This window comes from Oncorhynchus clarkii, chromosome 12 (assembly GCF_045791955.1).
Source record: "Oncorhynchus clarkii lewisi isolate Uvic-CL-2024 chromosome 12, UVic_Ocla_1.0, whole genome shotgun sequence".
Lineage (NCBI taxonomy): Eukaryota > Metazoa > Chordata > Actinopteri > Salmoniformes > Salmonidae > Oncorhynchus > Oncorhynchus clarkii.
In genome coordinates this window covers 95,943,360-95,960,119 of record NC_092158.1, presented here as the reverse complement: position 1 = coordinate 95,960,119, position 16,760 = coordinate 95,943,360, and the positions used below count along the sequence as shown (strand labels likewise).

Sequence of the window (16,760 nt, the reverse complement as noted above, 5' to 3'; positions counted from 1 at the left end):
GTAGGTGTGTGTGTGTGTGTGTGTTCTTACTTCAGTAGGTGTGTGTGTGTTCTTACTTCAGTAGGTGTGTGTGTGTGTTCTTACTTCAGTAGGTGTGTGTGTGTTCTTACTTCAGTAGGTGTGTGTGTGTTCTTACTTCATTAGGTGTGTGTGTGTTCTTACTTCAGTAGGTGTGTGTGTGTGTGTATTCTTACTTCAGTAGGTGTGTGTGTGTGTTCTTACTTCAGTAGGTGTGTGTGTGTTCTTACTTCAGTAGGTGTGTGTGTGTGTGTGTTCTTACTTCAGTAGGTGTGTGTGTGTTCTTACTTCAGTAGGTGTGTGTGTTCTTACTTCAGTAGGTGTGTGTGTGTGTTCTTACTTCAGTAGGTGTGTGTGTGTGTGTTCTTACTTCAGTAGGTGTGTGTGTGTGTGTGTTCTTACTTCAGTAGATGTGTGTGTGTTCTTACTTCAGTAGGTGTGTGTGTGTGTGTTCTTACTTCAGTAGGTGTGTGTGTGTGTGTGTTCTTACTTCAGTAGGTGTGTGTGTATTCTTACTTCAGTAGGTGTGTGTGTTCTTACTTCAGTAGGTGTGTGTATTCTTACTTCAGTAGGTGTGTGTGTGTTCTTACTTCAGTAGGTGTGTGTGTGTTCTTACTTCAGTAGGTGTGTGTGTGTGTGTTCTTACTTCAGTAGGTGTGTGTGTGTGTGTGTTCTTACTTCAGTAGGTGTGTGTGTGTTCTTACTTCAGTAGGTGTGTGTGTGTGTGTTCTTACTTCAGTAGGTGTGTGTGTGTGTGTGTTCTTACTTCAGTAGGTGTGTGTGTGTGTTCTTACTTCAGTAGGTGTGTGTGTGTTCTTACTTCAGTAGGTGTGTGTGTGTGTGTTCTTACTTCAGTAGGTGTGTGTGTGTGTGTGTTCTTACTTCAGTAGGTGTGTGTGTGTGTTCTTACTTCAGTAGGTGTGTGTGTGTGTTCTTACTTCAGTAGGTGTGTGTGTGTGTGTTCTTACTTCAGTAGGTGTGTGTGTGTTCTTACTTCAGTAGGTGTGTGTGTGTGTGTTCTTACTTCAGTAGGTGTGTGTGTTCTTACTTCAGTAGGCGTGTGTGTTCTTACTTCAGTAGGTGTGTGTGTGTGTTCTTACTTCAGTAGGTGTGTGTGTGTGTTCTTACTTCAGTAGGTGTGTGTGTGTGTTCTTACTTCAGTAGGTGTGTGTGTGTGTGTTCTTACTTCAGTAGGTGTGTGTGTTCTTACTTCAGTAGGTGTGTGTGTGTTCTTACTTCAGTAGGTGTGTGTGTGTGTTCTTACTTCAGTAGGTGTGTGTGTGTTCTTACTTCAGTAGGTGTGTGTGTGTGTTCTTACTTCAGTAGGTGTGTGTGTTCTTACTTCAGTAGGTGTGTGTGTGTGTGTTCTTACTTCAGGAGGTGTGTGTGTGTTCTTACTTCAGTAGGTGTGTGTGTGTTCTTACTTCAGTAGGTGTGTGTGTGTGTGTTCTTACTTCAGTAGGTGTGTGTGTGTTCTTACTTCAGTAGGTGTGTGTGTGTTCTTACTTCAGTAGGTGTGTGTGTGTGTGTGTTCTTACTTCAGTAGGTGTGTGTGTGTTCTTACTTCAGTAGGTGTGTGTGTGTGTGTTCTTACTTCAGTAGGTGTGTGTGTGTTCTTACTTCAGTAGGTGTGTGTGTGTATTCTTACTTCAGTAGGTGTGTGTGTGTGTTCTTACTTCAGTAGGTGTGTGTGTGTTCTTACTTCAGTAGGTGTGTGTGTGTGTGTTCTTACTTCAGTAGGTGTGTGTGTGTTCTTACTTCAGTAGGTGTGTGTGTTCTTACTTCAGTAGGTGTGTGTGTTCTTACTTCAGTAGGTGTGTGTGTGTGTTCTTACTTCAGTAGGTGTGTGTGTGTGTGTGTTCTTACTTCAGTAGGTGTGTGTGTGTTCTTACTTCAGTAGGTGTGTGTGTGTGTGTTCTTACTTCAGTAGGTGTGTGTGTGTGTGTGTTCTTACTTCAGTAGGTGTGTGTGTGTTCTTACTTCAGTAGGTGTGTGTGTGTTCTTACTTCAGTAGGTGTGTGTGTGTTCTTACCTCAGTAGGTGTGTGTGTGTTCTTACTTCAGTAGGTGTGTGTGTGTTCTTACTTCAGTAGGTGTGTGTGTGTGTTCTTACTTCAGTAGGTGTGTGTGTTCTTACTTCAGTAGGTGTGTGTGTGTGTGTGTTCTTACTTCAGGAGGTGTGTGTGTGTTCTTACTTCAGTAGGTGTGTGTGTGTGTGTTCTTACTTCAGTAGGTGTGTGTGTGTGTGTGTTCTTACTTCAGTAGGTGTGTGTGTGTTCTTACTTCAGTAGGTGTGTGTGTGTGTGTTCTTACTTCAGAAGGTGTGTGTGTGTTCTTACTTCAGTAGGTGTGTGTGTGTGTGTTCTTACTTCAGTAGGTGTGTGTGTGTTCTTACTTCAGTAGGTGTGTGTGTGTTCTTACTTCAGTAGGTGTGTGTGTGTTCTTACTTCAGTAGGTGTGTGTGTGTGTGTGTTCTTACTTCAGTAGGTGTGTGTGTGTTCTTACTTCAGTAGATGTGTGTGTGTTCTTACTTCAGTAGGTGTGTGTGTGTTCTTACTTCAGTAGGTGTGTGTGTGTTCTTACTTCAGTAGGTGTGTGTGTGTTCTTACTTCAGTAGGTGTGTGTGTGTGTTCTTACTTCAGTAGGTGTGTGTGTGTGTTCTTACTTCAGTAGGTGTGTGTGCAGCCTGGAGGAGGGGAGGAAGCAGCAGACACACCCCAGCAGCAGCAGCCAGCCTCTCTCCGCGTTGTCATGGTTAGGGTTCCGCCACACCTGGTTGGCCAGCTGAGCCAGGATCTCGTCTCGCAGGCCCTGATTGGCCAGTCCTCTCTGGATGATGTAGTTCCCAAACAGGTTCTCCTGAGCCCCATTCAGGTGGGGGTCGCCCATGAACCTCAGGATCTACAACATAGAACCACATCCCTTAATACTTAGAACACAGATACGACACAGACAGAACCCTAACACTTAAACACCTAGAACACATAGATAGACAGAACCCTAACACTTAAACACCTAGAACACAGTGATAGACAGAACCCTAACACTTAAACACCTAGAACGCAGAATCCTAACACCTAGAACACGGAAATAGACAGAACCCTAACACTTAAACAACTAGAACACAGAGCTAGACAGAACCATAACACTTAAACACCTAGAACACAGAGCTAGATGGAACCCTAACACTTAGACACCTAGAACACAGAGCTAGATAGAACCCTAACACTTAAACACCTAGAATACTGAAATAGACAGAACCCTAACACTTAAACACCTAGAACAAAGAAATAGACAGAACCCTAACACTTAAACACCTAGAACACAGAGATAGACTGAACCCTGACACTTAAACTCCTAGAACACAGAATCCTAAATTTAAACACCTAGCACACAGATAGACAGAACTCTAACTCTTAAACACCTAGAACACATAGATAGACAGAACCCTAACACTTAAACAACTAGAACACAGAGCTATACAGAACCCTAACACCTAAACACCTAGAACACAGAGCTAAATAGAACCCTAACACTTAAACACCTAGAACACAGAGATAGACGGAACCCTAACACTTAAACGCCTAGAACACAGAGATATACATGACCCTATGATAAGGGAATTTATATGCTTAAAAGTAATGACTAAAGAATTCCACCCTGAAATGTAATTATGACATTATGTAACATATATAATGAATAATAAGACAAACGTAACTATTAGTAATCATTCGATTCTGTAACATGTATAATGAATTAGAATGATAAACTTCAGTCTAATAAGGTTTGGTCGAGACAAGGACAAATGTGTGTGTGGCTAAGAAGATACCGAGAACAATTCAACTGTGTATGACCTGACCTGGCTAGAACTCTGAGAACCTTACAGCAGGACAGGGAGTCCCGTCAAGGTTCCTCTAATCTCAGGGGAATGGAAACGCCAGCTTGGTAGTGATAAACAGTGGTGAGAACCATGACAGAAGTTACGTCCCACCTACTGTTCGTGTGTATGTATGTGTGCGTAGGTTATCTACTGTTCGTGTGTGTAGGTATGTGCGTAGGTTATCTACTGTTCGTGTGTAGGTATGTGGGTAGGTTATCTACTGTTTGTGTGGAGGTATGTGGGTAGGTTATCTACTGTTTGTGTGGAGGTATGTGGGTAGGTTATCTACTGTTTGTGTGGAGGTATGTGGGTAGGTTATCTACTGTTTGTGTGGAGGTTATCTACTGTTTGTGTGGAGGTTATCTACTGTTTGTGTGGAGGTATGTGGGTAGGTTATCTACTGTTTGTGTGGAGGTTATCTACTGTTTGTGTGGAGGTTATCTACTGTTTGTGTGGAGGTATGTGGGTAGGTTATCTACTGTTTGTGTGGAGGTATGTGGGTAGGTTATCTACTGTTCGTGTGTAGGTATGTGGGTAGGTTATCTACTGTTTGTGTGGAGGTATGTGGGTAGGTTATCTACTGTTTGTGTGGAGGTATGTGGGTAGGTTATCTACTGTTTGTGTGGAGGTTATCTACTGTTTGTGTGGAGGTATGTGGGTAGGTTATCTACTGTTTGTGTGGAGGTATGTGGGTAGGTTATCTACTGTTCGTGTGGAGGTATGTGGGTAGGTTATCTACTGTTTGTGTGGAGGTTATCTACTGTTCATGTGGAGGTTATCTACTGTTTGTGTGGAGGTTATCTACTGTTTGTGTGGAGGTATGTGGGTAGGTTATCTACTGTTTGTGTGGAGGTATGTGGGTAGGTTATCTACTGTTTGTGTGGAGGTATGTGGGTAGGTTATCTACTGTTTGTGTGGAGGTTATCTACTGTTTGTGTGGAGGTTATCTACTGTTTGTGTGGAGGTATGTGTGGAGGTTATCTACTGTTCATGTGGAGGTTATCTACTGTTTGTGTGGAGGTTATCTACTGTTTGTGTGGAGGTATGTGTGTAGGTTATCTACTGTTCGTGTGGAGGTATGTGGGTAGGTTATCTACTGTTTGTGTGGAGGTTATCTACTGTTTGTGTGTAGGTTATCTACTGTTTGTGTGTAGGTTATCTACTGTTTGTGTGGAGGTATGTGGGTAGGTTATCTACTGTTTGTGTGGAGGTATGTGTGTAGGTTATCTACTGTTCGTGTGGAGGTATGTGGGTAGGTTATCTACTGTTTGTGTGGAGGTTATCTACTGTTTGTGTGTAGGTTATCTACTGTTTGTGTGTAGGTTATCTACTGTTTGTGTGGAGGTATGTGGGTAGGTTATCTACTGTTTGTGTGGAGGTATGTGGGTAGGTTATCTACTGTTTGTGTGGAGGTATGCGGGTAGGTTATCTACTGTTTGTGTGGAGGTATGTGGGTAGGTTATCTACTGTTTGTGTGTAGGTTATCTACTGTTTGTGTGGAGGTATGTGTGGAGGTTATCTACTGTTCGTGTGTAGGTATGTGCGTAGGTTATCTACTGTTTGTGTGTAGGTTATCTACTGTTTGTGTGTAGGTTATCTACTGTTTGTGTGGAGGTATGTGGGTAGGTTATCTACTGTTTGTGTGGAGGTATGTGGGTAGGTTATCTACTGTTTGTGTGGAGGTATGTGGGTAGGTTATCTACTGTTTGTGTGGAGGTATGTGGGTAGGTTATCTACTGTTTGTGTGGAGGTATGTGGGTAGGTTATCTACTGTTTGTGTGGAGGTATGTGGGTAGGTTATCTACTGTTTGTGTGGAGGTATGTGGGTAGGTTATCTACTGTTTGTGTGGAGGTATGTGGGTAGGTTATCTACTGTTTGTGTGGAGGTATGTGGGTAGGTTATCTACTGTTTGTGTGGAGGTATGTGGGTAGGTTATCTACTGTTTGTGTGGAGGTATGTGGGTAGGCTATCTACTGTTTGTGTGGAGGTATGTGGGTAGGTTATCTACTGTTCGTGTGGAGGTATGTGGGTAGGTTATCTACTGTTTGTGTGGAGGTTATCTACTGTTTGTGTGGAGGTATGTGGGTAGGTTATCTACTGTTTGTGTGGAGGTTATCTACTGTTTGTGTGGAGGTATGTGGGTAGGTTATCTACTGTTTGTGTGGAGGTATGTGGGTAGGTTATCTACTGTTTGTGTGGAGGTATGTGGGTAGGTTATCTACTGTTTGTGTGGAGGTTATCTACTGTTTGTGTGGAGGTATGTGGGTAGGTTATCTACTGTTTGTGTGGAGGTATGTGGGTAGGTTATCTACTGTTTGTGTGGAGGTATGTGGGTAGGTTATCTACTGTTTGTGTGGAGGTATGTGTGGAGGTTATCTACTGTTTGTGTGGAGGTTATCTACTGTTTGTGTGGAGGTATGTGGGTAGGTTATCTACTGTTTGTGTGGAGGTATGTGGGTAGGTTATCTACTGTTTGTGTGGAGGTATGTGGGTAGGTTATCTACTGTTTGTGTGGAGGTATGTGGGTAGGTTATCTACTGTTCGTGTGGAGGTATGTGGGTAGGTTATCTACTGTTTGTGTGGAGGTATGTGGGTAGGTTATCTACTGTTTGTGTGGAGGTATGTGGGTAGGTTATCTACTGTTTGTGTGGAGGTTATCTACTGTTTGTGTGGAGGTATGTGGGTAGGTTATCTACTGTTTGTGTGGAGGTATGCGGGTAGGTTATCTACTGTTTGTGTGTAGGTATGTGGGTAGGCTATCTACTGTTTGTGTGGAGGTATGTGGGTAGGTTATCTACTGTTTGTGTGGAGGTATGTGGGTAGGTTATCTACTGTTTGTGTGGAGGTATGTGTGTAGGTTATCTACTGTTTGTGTGGAGGTTATCTACTGTTTGTGTGGAGGTATGTGGGTAGGTTATCTACTGTTTGTGTGGAGGTATGTGGGTAGGTTATCTACTGTTTGTGTGTAGGTATGTGGGTAGGTTATCTACTGTTTGTGTGGAGGTTATCTACTGTTTGTGTGGAGGTATGTGGGTAGGTTATCTACTGTTTGTGTGTAGGTATGTGGGTAGGTTATCTACTGTTTGTGTGGAGGTTATCTACTGTTTGTGTGGAGGTATGTGGGTAGGTTATCTACTGTTTGTGTGGAGGTTATCTACTGTTTGTGTGGAGGTTATCTACTGTTCGTGTGTAGGTATGTGGGTAGGTTATCTACTGTTTGTGTGGAGGTATGTGGGTAGGTTATCTACTGTTTGTGTGGAGGTATGTGGGTAGGTTATCTACTGTTTGTGTGGAGGTTATCTACTGTTTGTGTGGAGGTATGTGGGTAGGTTATCTACTGTTTGTGTGGAGGTATGTGGGTAGGTTATCTACTGTTTGTGTGGAGGTATGTGGGTAGGTTATCTACTGTTTGTGTGGAGGTATGTGGGTAGGTTATCTACTGTTTGTGTGGAGGTTATCTACTGTTTGTGTGGAGGTTATCTACTGTTCATGTGTAGGTTATCTACTGTTCGTGTGTATGTATGTGTGCGTAGGTTATCTACCGTTTGTGTGGAGGTTATCTACTGTTCATGTGTAGGTTATCTACTGTTCGTGTGTATGTATGTGTGCGTAGGTTATCTACTGTTTGTGTGTAGGTATGTGGGTAGGTTATCTACTGTTTGTGTGGAGGTATGTGGGTAGGTTATCTACTGTTTGTGTGGAGGTATGTGGGTAGGTTATCTACTGTTTGTGTGGAGGTATGTGTGGAGGTATGTGGGTAGGTTATCTACTGTTTGTGTGGAGGTTATCTACTGTTTGTGTGTAGGTTATCTACTGTTTGTGTGGAGGTATGTGTGGAGGTATGTGTGGAGGTTATCTACTGTTTGTGTGGAGGTTATCTACTGTTTGTGTGGAGGTATGTGTGGAGGTTATCTACTGTTTGTGTGGAGGTATGTGGGTAGGTTATCTACTGTTTGTGTGTGGGTTATCTACTGTTTGTGTGGAGGTATGTGGGTAGGTTATCTACTGTTTGTGTGGAGGTATGTGTGGAGGTTATCTACTGTTTGTGTGGAGGTTATCTACTGTTTGTGTGGAGGTATGTGGGTAGGTTATCTACTGTTTGTGTGGAGGTTATCTACTGTTTGTGTGGAGGTATGTGGGTAGGTTATCTACTGTTTGTGTGGAGGTTATCTACTGTTTGTGTGGAGGTTATCTACTGTTTGTGTGGAGGTATGTGGGTAGGTTATCTACTGTTTGTGTGGAGGTATGTGGGTAGGTTATCTACTGTTTGTGTGGAGGTTATCTACTGTTTGTGTGGAGGTTATCTACTGTTTGTGTGGAGGTATGTGGGTAGGTTATCTACTGTTTGTGTGGAGGTATGTGGGTAGGTTATCTACTGTTTGTGTGGAGGTTATCTACTGTTTGTGTGGAGGTATGTGGGTAGGTTATCTACTGTTTGTGTGGAGGTATGTGGGTAGGTTATCTACTGTTTGTGTGGAGGTATGTGTGTAGGTTATCTACTGTTTGTGTGGAGGTATGTGGGTAGGTTATCTACTGTTTGTGTGGAGGTATGTGGGTAGGTTATCTACTGTTTGTGTGGAGGTATGTGGGTAGGTTATCTACTGTTTGTGTGGAGGTATGTGTGTAGGTTATCTACTGTTTGTGTGGAGGTATGTGGGTAGGTTATCTACTGTTTGTGTGGAGGTATGTGGGTAGGTTATCTACTGTTCGTGTGTAGGTATGTGGGTAGGTTATCTACTGTTTGTGTGGAGGTATGTGGGTAGGTTATCTACTGTTTGTGTGGAGGTATGTGGGTAGGTTATCTACTGTTTGTGTGGAGGTTATCTACTGTTTGTGTGGAGGTATGTGGGTAGGTTATCTACTGTTTGTGTGGAGGTATGTGGGTAGGTTATCTACTGTTCGTGTGGAGGTATGTGGGTAGGTTATGTACTGTTTGTGTGGAGGTTATCTACTGTTCATGTGGAGGTTATCTACTGTTTGTGTGGAGGTTATCTACTGTTTGTGTGGAGGTATGTGGGTAGGTTATCTACTGTTTGTGTGGAGGTATGTGGGTAGGTTATCTACTGTTTGTGTGGAGGTTATCTACTGTTTGTGTGGAGGTTATCTACTGTTTGTGTGGAGGTATGTGTGGAGGTTATCTACTGTTCATGTGGAGGTTATCTACTGTTTGTGTGGAGGTTATCTACTGTTTGTGTGGAGGTATGTGTGTAGGTTATCTACTGTTCGTGTGGAGGTATGTGGGTAGGTTACCTACTGTTTGTGTGGAGGTTATCTACTGTTTGTGTGTAGGTTATCTACTGTTTGTGTGTAGGTTATCTACTGTTTGTGTGGAGGTATGTGGGTAGGTTATCTACTGTTTGTGTGGAGGTATGTGTGTAGGTTATCTACTGTTCGTGTGGAGGTATGTGGGTAGGTTATCTACTGTTTGTGTGGAGGTTATCTACTGTTTGTGTGTAGGTTATCTACTGTTTGTGTGTAGGTTATCTACTGTTTGTGTGGAGGTATGTGGGTAGGTTATCTACTGTTTGTGTGGAGGTATGTGGGTAGGTTATCTACTGTTTGTGTGGAGGTATGCGGGTAGGTTATCTACTGTTTGTGTGGAGGTATGTGGGTAGGTTATCTACTGTTTGTGTGTAGGTTATCTACTGTTTGTGTGGAGGTATGTGTGGAGGTTATCTACTGTTCGTGTGTAGGTATGTGCGTAGGTTATCTACTGTTTGTGTGTAGGTTATCTACTGTTTGTGTGGAGGTATGTGGGTAGGTTATCTACTGTTTGTGTGGAGGTATGTGGGTAGGTTATCTACTGTTTGTGTGGAGGTATGTGGGTAGGTTATCTACTGTTTGTGTGGAGGTATGTGGGTAGGTTATCTACTGTTTGTGTGGAGGTATGTGGGTAGGTTATCTACTGTTTGTGTGGAGGTATGTGGGTAGGTTATCTACTGTTTGTGTGGAGGTATGTGGGTAGGTTATCTACTGTTTGTGTGGAGGTATGTGGGTAGGTTATCTACTGTTTGTGTGGAGGTATGTGGGTAGGCTATCTACTGTTTGTGTGGAGGTATGTGGGTAGGTTATCTACTGTTCGTGTGGAGGTATGTGGGTAGGTTATCTACTGTTTGTGTGGAGGTTATCTACTGTTTGTGTGGAGGTATGTGGGTAGGTTATCTACTGTTTGTGTGGAGGTTATCTACTGTTTGTGTGGAGGTATGTGGGTAGGTTATCTACTGTTTGTGTGGAGGTATGTGGGTAGGTTATCTACTGTTTGTGTGGAGGTATGTGGGTAGGTTATCTACTGTTTGTGTGGAGGTTATCTACTGTTTGTGTGGAGGTATGTGGGTAGGTTATCTACTGTTTGTGTGGAGGTATGTGGGTAGGTTATCTACTGTTTGTGTGGAGGTATGTGGGTAGGTTATCTACTGTTTGTGTGGAGGTATGTGTGGAGGTTATCTACTGTTTGTGTGGAGGTTATCTACTGTTTGTGTGGAGGTATGTGGGTAGGTTATCTACTGTTTGTGTGGAGGTATGTGGGTAGGTTATCTACTGTTTGTGTGGAGGTATGTGGGTAGGTTATCTACTGTTTGTGTGGAGGTATGTGGGTAGGTTATCTACTGTTCGTGTGGAGGTATGTGGGTAGGTTATCTACTGTTTGTGTGGAGGTATGTGGGTAGGTTATCTACTGTTTGTGTGGAGGTATGTGGGTAGGTTATCTACTGTTTGTGTGGAGGTTATCTACTGTTTGTGTGGAGGTATGTGGGTAGGTTATCTACTGTTTGTGTGGAGGTATGCGGGTAGGTTATCTACTGTTTGTGTGTAGGTATGTGGGTAGGCTATCTACTGTTTGTGTGGAGGTATGTGGGTAGGTTATCTACTGTTTGTGTGGAGGTATGTGGGTAGGTTATCTACTGTTTGTGTGGAGGTATGTGTGTAGGTTATCTACTGTTTGTGTGGAGGTTATCTACTGTTTGTGTGGAGGTATGTGGGTAGGTTATCTACTGTTTGTGTGGAGGTATGTGGGTAGGTTATCTACTGTTTGTGTGTAGGTATGTGGGTAGGTTATCTACTGTTTGTGTGGAGGTTATCTACTGTTTGTGTGGAGGTATGTGGGTAGGTTATCTACTGTTTGTGTGTAGGTATGTGGGTAGGTTATCTACTGTTTGTGTGGAGGTTATCTACTGTTTGTGTGGAGGTATGTGTGTAGGTTATCTACTGTTTGTGTGGAGGTTATCTACTGTTTGTGTGGAGGTTATCTACTGTTCGTGTGTAGGTATGTGGGTAGGTTATCTACTGTTTGTGTGGAGGTATGTGGGTAGGTTATCTACTGTTTGTGTGGAGGTATGTGGGTAGGTTATCTACTGTTTGTGTGGAGGTTATCTACTGTTTGTGTGGAGGTATGTGGGTAGGTTATCTACTGTTTGTGTGGAGGTATGTGGGTAGGTTATCTACTGTTTGTGTGGAGGTATGTGGGTAGGTTATCTACTGTTTGTGTGGAGGTATGTGGGTAGGTTATCTACTGTTTGTGTGGAGGTTATCTACTGTTTGTGTGGAGGTTATCTACTGTTCATGTGTAGGTTATCTACTGTTCGTGTGTATGTATGTGTGCGTAGGTTATCTACCGTTTGTGTGGAGGTTATCTACTGTTCATGTGTAGGTTATCTACTGTTCGTGTGTATGTATGTGTGCGTAGGTTATCTACTGTTTGTGTGTAGGTATGTGGGTAGGTTATCTACTGTTTGTGTGGAGGTATGTGGGTAGGTTATCTACTGTTTGTGTGGAGGTATGTGGGTAGGTTATCTACTGTTTGTGTGGAGGTATGTGTGGAGGTATGTGGGTAGGTTATCTACTGTTTGTGTGGAGGTTATCTACTGTTTGTGTGTAGGTTATCTACTGTTTGTGTGGAGGTATGTGTGGAGGTATGTGTGGAGGTTATCTACTGTTTGTGTGGAGGTTATCTACTGTTTGTGTGGAGGTATGTGTGGAGGTTATCTACTGTTTGTGTGGAGGTATGTGGGTAGGTTATCTACTGTTTGTGTGTGGGTTATCTACTGTTTGTGTGGAGGTATGTGGGTAGGTTATCTACTGTTTGTGTGGAGGTATGTGTGGAGGTTATCTACTGTTTGTGTGGAGGTTATCTACTGTTTGTGTGGAGGTATGTGGGTAGGTTATCTACTGTTTGTGTGGAGGTTATCTACTGTTTGTGTGGAGGTATGTGGGTAGGTTATCTACTGTTTGTGTGGAGGTTATCTACTGTTTGTGTGGAGGTTATCTACTGTTTGTGTGGAGGTATGTGGGTAGGTTATCTACTGTTTGTGTGGAGGTATGTGGGTAGGTTATCTACTGTTTGTGTGGAGGTTATCTACTGTTTGTGTGGAGGTTATCTACTGTTTGTGTGGAGGTATGTGGGTAGGTTATCTACTGTTTGTGTGGAGGTATGTGGGTAGGTTATCTACTGTTTGTGTGGAGGTTATCTACTGTTTGTGTGGAGGTATGTGGGTAGGTTAACTACTGTTTGTGTGGAGGTATGTGGGTAGGTTATCTACTGTTTGTGTGGAGGTATGTGTGTAGGTTATCTACTGTTTGTGTGGAGGTATGTGGGTAGGTTATCTACTGTTTGTGTGGAGGTATGTGGGTAGGTTATCTACTGTTTGTGTGGAGGTATGTGGGTAGGTTATCTACTGTTTGTGTGTGGGTTATCTACTGTTTGTGTGGAGGTATGTGGGTAGGTTATCTACTGTTTGTGTGGAGGTATGTGGGTAGGTTATCTACTGTTTGTGTGGAGGTATGTGGGTAGGTTATCTACTGTTTGTGTGTAGGTTATCTACTGTTTGTGTGGAGGTTATCTACTGTTTGTGTGGAGGTATGTGTGTAGGTTATCTACTGTTTGTGTGGAGGTTATCTACTGTTTGTGTGGAGGTATGTGGGTAGGTTATCTACTGTTTGTGTGGAGGTATGTGGGTAGGTTATCTACTGTTTTTGTGGAGGTTATCTACTGTTTGTGTGGAGGTATGTGGGTAGGTTATCTACTGTTTGTGTGGAGGTATGTGTGGAGGTTATCTACTGTTTGTGTGGAGGTATGTGGGTAGGTTATCTACTGTTTGTGTGGAGGTATGTGTGGAGGTTATCTACTGTTTGTGTGGAGGTATGTGTGTAGGTTATCTACTGTTTGTGTGGAGGTATGTGGGTAGGTTATCTACTGTTTGTGTGTGGGTTATCTACTGTTTGTGTGGAGGTATGTGTGTAGGTTATCTACTGTTTGTGTGGAGGTATGTGGGTAGGTTATCTACTGTTTGTGTGGAGGTTATCTACTGTTCGTGTGGAGGTATGTGGGTAGGTTATCTACTGTTTGTGTGGAGGTTATCTACTGTTCGTGTGGAGGTATGTGGGTAGGTTATCTACTGTTTGTGTGGAGGTTATCTACTGTTTGTGTGGAGGTATGTGGGTAGGTTATCTACTGTTTGTGTGGAGGTATGTGGGTAGGTTATCTACTGTTCGTGTGGAGGTTATCTACTGTTTGTGTGGAGGTATGTGGGTAGGGTATCTACTGTTTGTGTGGAGGTTATCTACTGTTCGTGTGGAGGTATGTGGGTAGGTTATCTACTGTTTGTGTGGAGGTATGTGGGTAGGTTATCTACTGTTTGTGTGGAGGTATGTGGGTAGGTTATCTACTGTTTGTGTGGAGGTTATCTACTGTTTGTGTGGAGGTTATCTACTGTTTGTGTGGAGGTATGTGGGTAGGTTATCTACTGTTTGTGTGGAGGTATGTGGGTAGGTTATCTACTGTTTGTGTGGAGGTATGTGGGTAGGTTATCTACTGTTTGTGTGGAGGTATGTGGGTAGGTTATCTACTGTTTGTGTGGAGGTTATCTACTGTTTGTGTGGAGGTATGTGGGTAGGTTATCTACTGTTTGTGTGGAGGTTATCTACTGTTTGTGTGGAGGTATGTGGGTAGGTTATCTACTGTTTGTGTGGAGGTATGTGGGTAGGTTATCTACTGTTTGTGTGGAGGTATGTGTGTAGGTTATCTACTGTTTGTGTGGAGGTATGTGTGGAGGTTATCTACTGTTTGTATGGAGGTATGTGGGTAGGTTATCTACTGTTCCTGTGTGGAGGTATGTGGGTAGGTTATCTACTGTTTGTGTGTAGGTATGTGGGTAGGTTATCTACTGTTTGTGTGTGGGTTATCTACTGTTTGTGTGGAGGTATGTGGGTAGGTTATCTACTGTTTGTGTGGAGGTATGTGGGTAGGTTATCTACTGTTTGTGTGGAGGTATGTGGGTAGGTTATCTACTGTTTGTGTGGAGGTATGTGGGTAGGTTATCTACTGTTTGTGTGGAGGTATGTGGGTAGGTTATCTACTGTTTGTGTGGAGGTATGTGGGTAGGTTATCTACTGTTTGTGTGGAGGTTATCTACTGTTCGTGTGGAGGTATGTGGGTAGGTTATCTACTGTTTGTGTGGAGGTTATCTACTGTTTGTGTGGAGGTTATCTACTGTTTGTGTGGAGGACAGGACTCACCATAATGAACAGACTCACCATAATGAACAGGACTCACCATAATGAACAGGACTCACCATAATGAACAGGAGTCACCATAAGGAACAGGAGTCACCGTAATGAACAGGACTCACCATAATGAACAGGACTCACCATAATGAACAGGACTCACCATAAGGAACAGGAGTCACCGTAATGAACAGGAGTCACCATAATGAACAGGAGTCACCATAACGAACAGGACTCACCATAATGAACAGGACTCACCATAATGAACAGGACTCACCATAATGAACAGACTCACCATAATGAACAGGACTCCCCATAATGAACAGGACTCACCATGAGGAACAGGAGTCACCGTAATGAACAGGACTCACCATAATAAACAGCTCCAGAGCTTCCTGTCGGAGGTCCTCATCTGTGTACGTCAGGGTCCTCTCCAAGGGAACCGTTAGCATCCCAAACATAGGCTCCTAACAGAGAGAGGGTCAGGGGTCAGGGGTCAGACCCTGGAGATGAGACATGTGTATGTCAGGGTTGGTGTCAATTCCAGTCTCATTTGAAATTCCAATTCAATTCTTGAATTCACTCATGAAGAGGAGAATTTATGTGGAATTCATTTAGAATTTCAACCATCTTCAAGTTTTGGAATTTAATTAGAATTAGACTGTTTGGACTTTCTGAATTGCAATTTAATTTTAAATTGTAAAAAATGTTATCTTTGGAATTGGATTAGAATTTCGTATTTTAACATTTCCCAGGTAATGGAATGAATGGACATAGTATCAAACATTTAAAGTTTTTAAATTTTATTTCCCAGGCAAGTCAGTTAAGAACAAATTCTTATTTTCAATGACGGCCAGTGGGTTAACTGCCTGTTCAGGGGCAGAACGAGATTAGTACCTTGTCAGCTCGGGGGTTTGAACTTGCAACCTTCCGGTTCCTAGTCCAACTCTCTAACCACTAGGCTACCCTGCCGCCCTGCAGGATTAATTTTCAATCAGTTCAACTGTATTTCTGTATTTCCAATATAACTAGGCTGTCTGTATTTATGTATTTCCACTATAACTAGGCTGTCTGTATTTCCACTATAACTAGGCTGTCTGTATTTCTGTATTTCCAATATAACTAGGCTGTCTGTATTTATGTATTTCCAATATAACTAGGCTGTCTGTATTTATGTATTTCCAATATAACTAGGCTGTCTGTATTTCTGTATTTCCAATATAACTAGGCTGTCTGTATTTATGTATTTCCAATATAACTAGGCTGTCTGTATTTCCAATATAACTAGGCTGTCTGTATTTTATATTTCCAATATAATTAGGCTGTCTGTATTTCTGTATTTCCAATATAACTAGGCTGTCTGTATTTCTGTATTTCCAATATAACTAGGCTGTCTGTATTTCTGTATTTCCAATATAACTAGGCTGTCTGTATTTCCAATATAATTAGGCTGTCTGTATTTCTGTATTTCCAATATAACTAGGCTGTCTGTATTTCCAATATAACTAGGCTGTCTGTATTTCCAATATAACTAGGCTGTCTGTATTTCCAATATAACTAGGCTGTCTGTATTTCTATATTTCCAATATAACTAGGCTGTCTGTATTTCTATATTTCCAAAATAACTAGGCTGTCTGTATTTCTGTATTTCCAATATAACCAGGCTGTCTGTATTTCTATATTTCCAATATAACTAGGCTGTCTGTATTTCTATATTTCCAATATAACTAGGCTGTCTGTATTTCCAATATAACTAGGCTGTCTGTATTTCTGTATTTCCAATATAACCAGGCTGTCTGTATTTCTATATTTCCAATATAACTAGGCTGTCTGTATTTCCAATATAACTAGGCTGTCTGTATTTCTATATTTCCAATATAACTAGGCTGTCTGTATTTCCAATATAACTAGGCTGTCTGTATTTCCAATATAACTAGGCTGTCTGTATTTCTATATTTCCAATATAACTAGGCTGTCTGTATTTCCAATATAATTAGGCTGTCTGTATTTCTATATTTCCAATATAACTAGGCTGTCTGTATTTCCAATATAACTAGGTTGTCTGTATTTCTATATTTCCAATATAACTAGGCAGTCTGTATTTCCAATATAATTAGGCTGTCTGTATTTCTAATATAACTAGGCTGTCTGTATTTCTGTATTTCCAATATAACTAGGCTGTCTGTATTTCTATATTTCCAATATAACTAGGCTGTCTGTATTTCCAATATAACTAGGCTGTCTGTATTTCTATATTTCCAATATAACTAGGCTGTCTGTATTTCTATATTTCCAATATAACTAGGCTGTCTGTATTTCTATATTTCCAATATAACTAGGCTGTCTGTATTTCTATATTTCCAAT

The 16,760-nt window shown here is 42.0% G+C and overlaps 1 protein-coding gene across 1 annotated transcript in view; it reads right to left on the bottom strand.

Annotated features, from left to right (window-relative positions):
• The window catches only part of LOC139422612 (unconventional myosin-XV-like), a 188,449-nt gene that overhangs the window by 116,417 nt on the left and 55,272 nt on the right, over positions 1-16,760 (bottom strand). Inside the window, exons 27-28 of the mRNA XM_071173758.1 lie at positions 14,767-14,862; positions 2,683-2,918 (exon numbers count right to left, since the gene is read on the bottom strand). Coding sequence (XP_071029859.1) covers positions 2,683-2,918; positions 14,767-14,862 — 332 coding nt within the window. The remainder of the gene's footprint in view (positions 1-2,682; positions 2,919-14,766; positions 14,863-16,760) is intronic.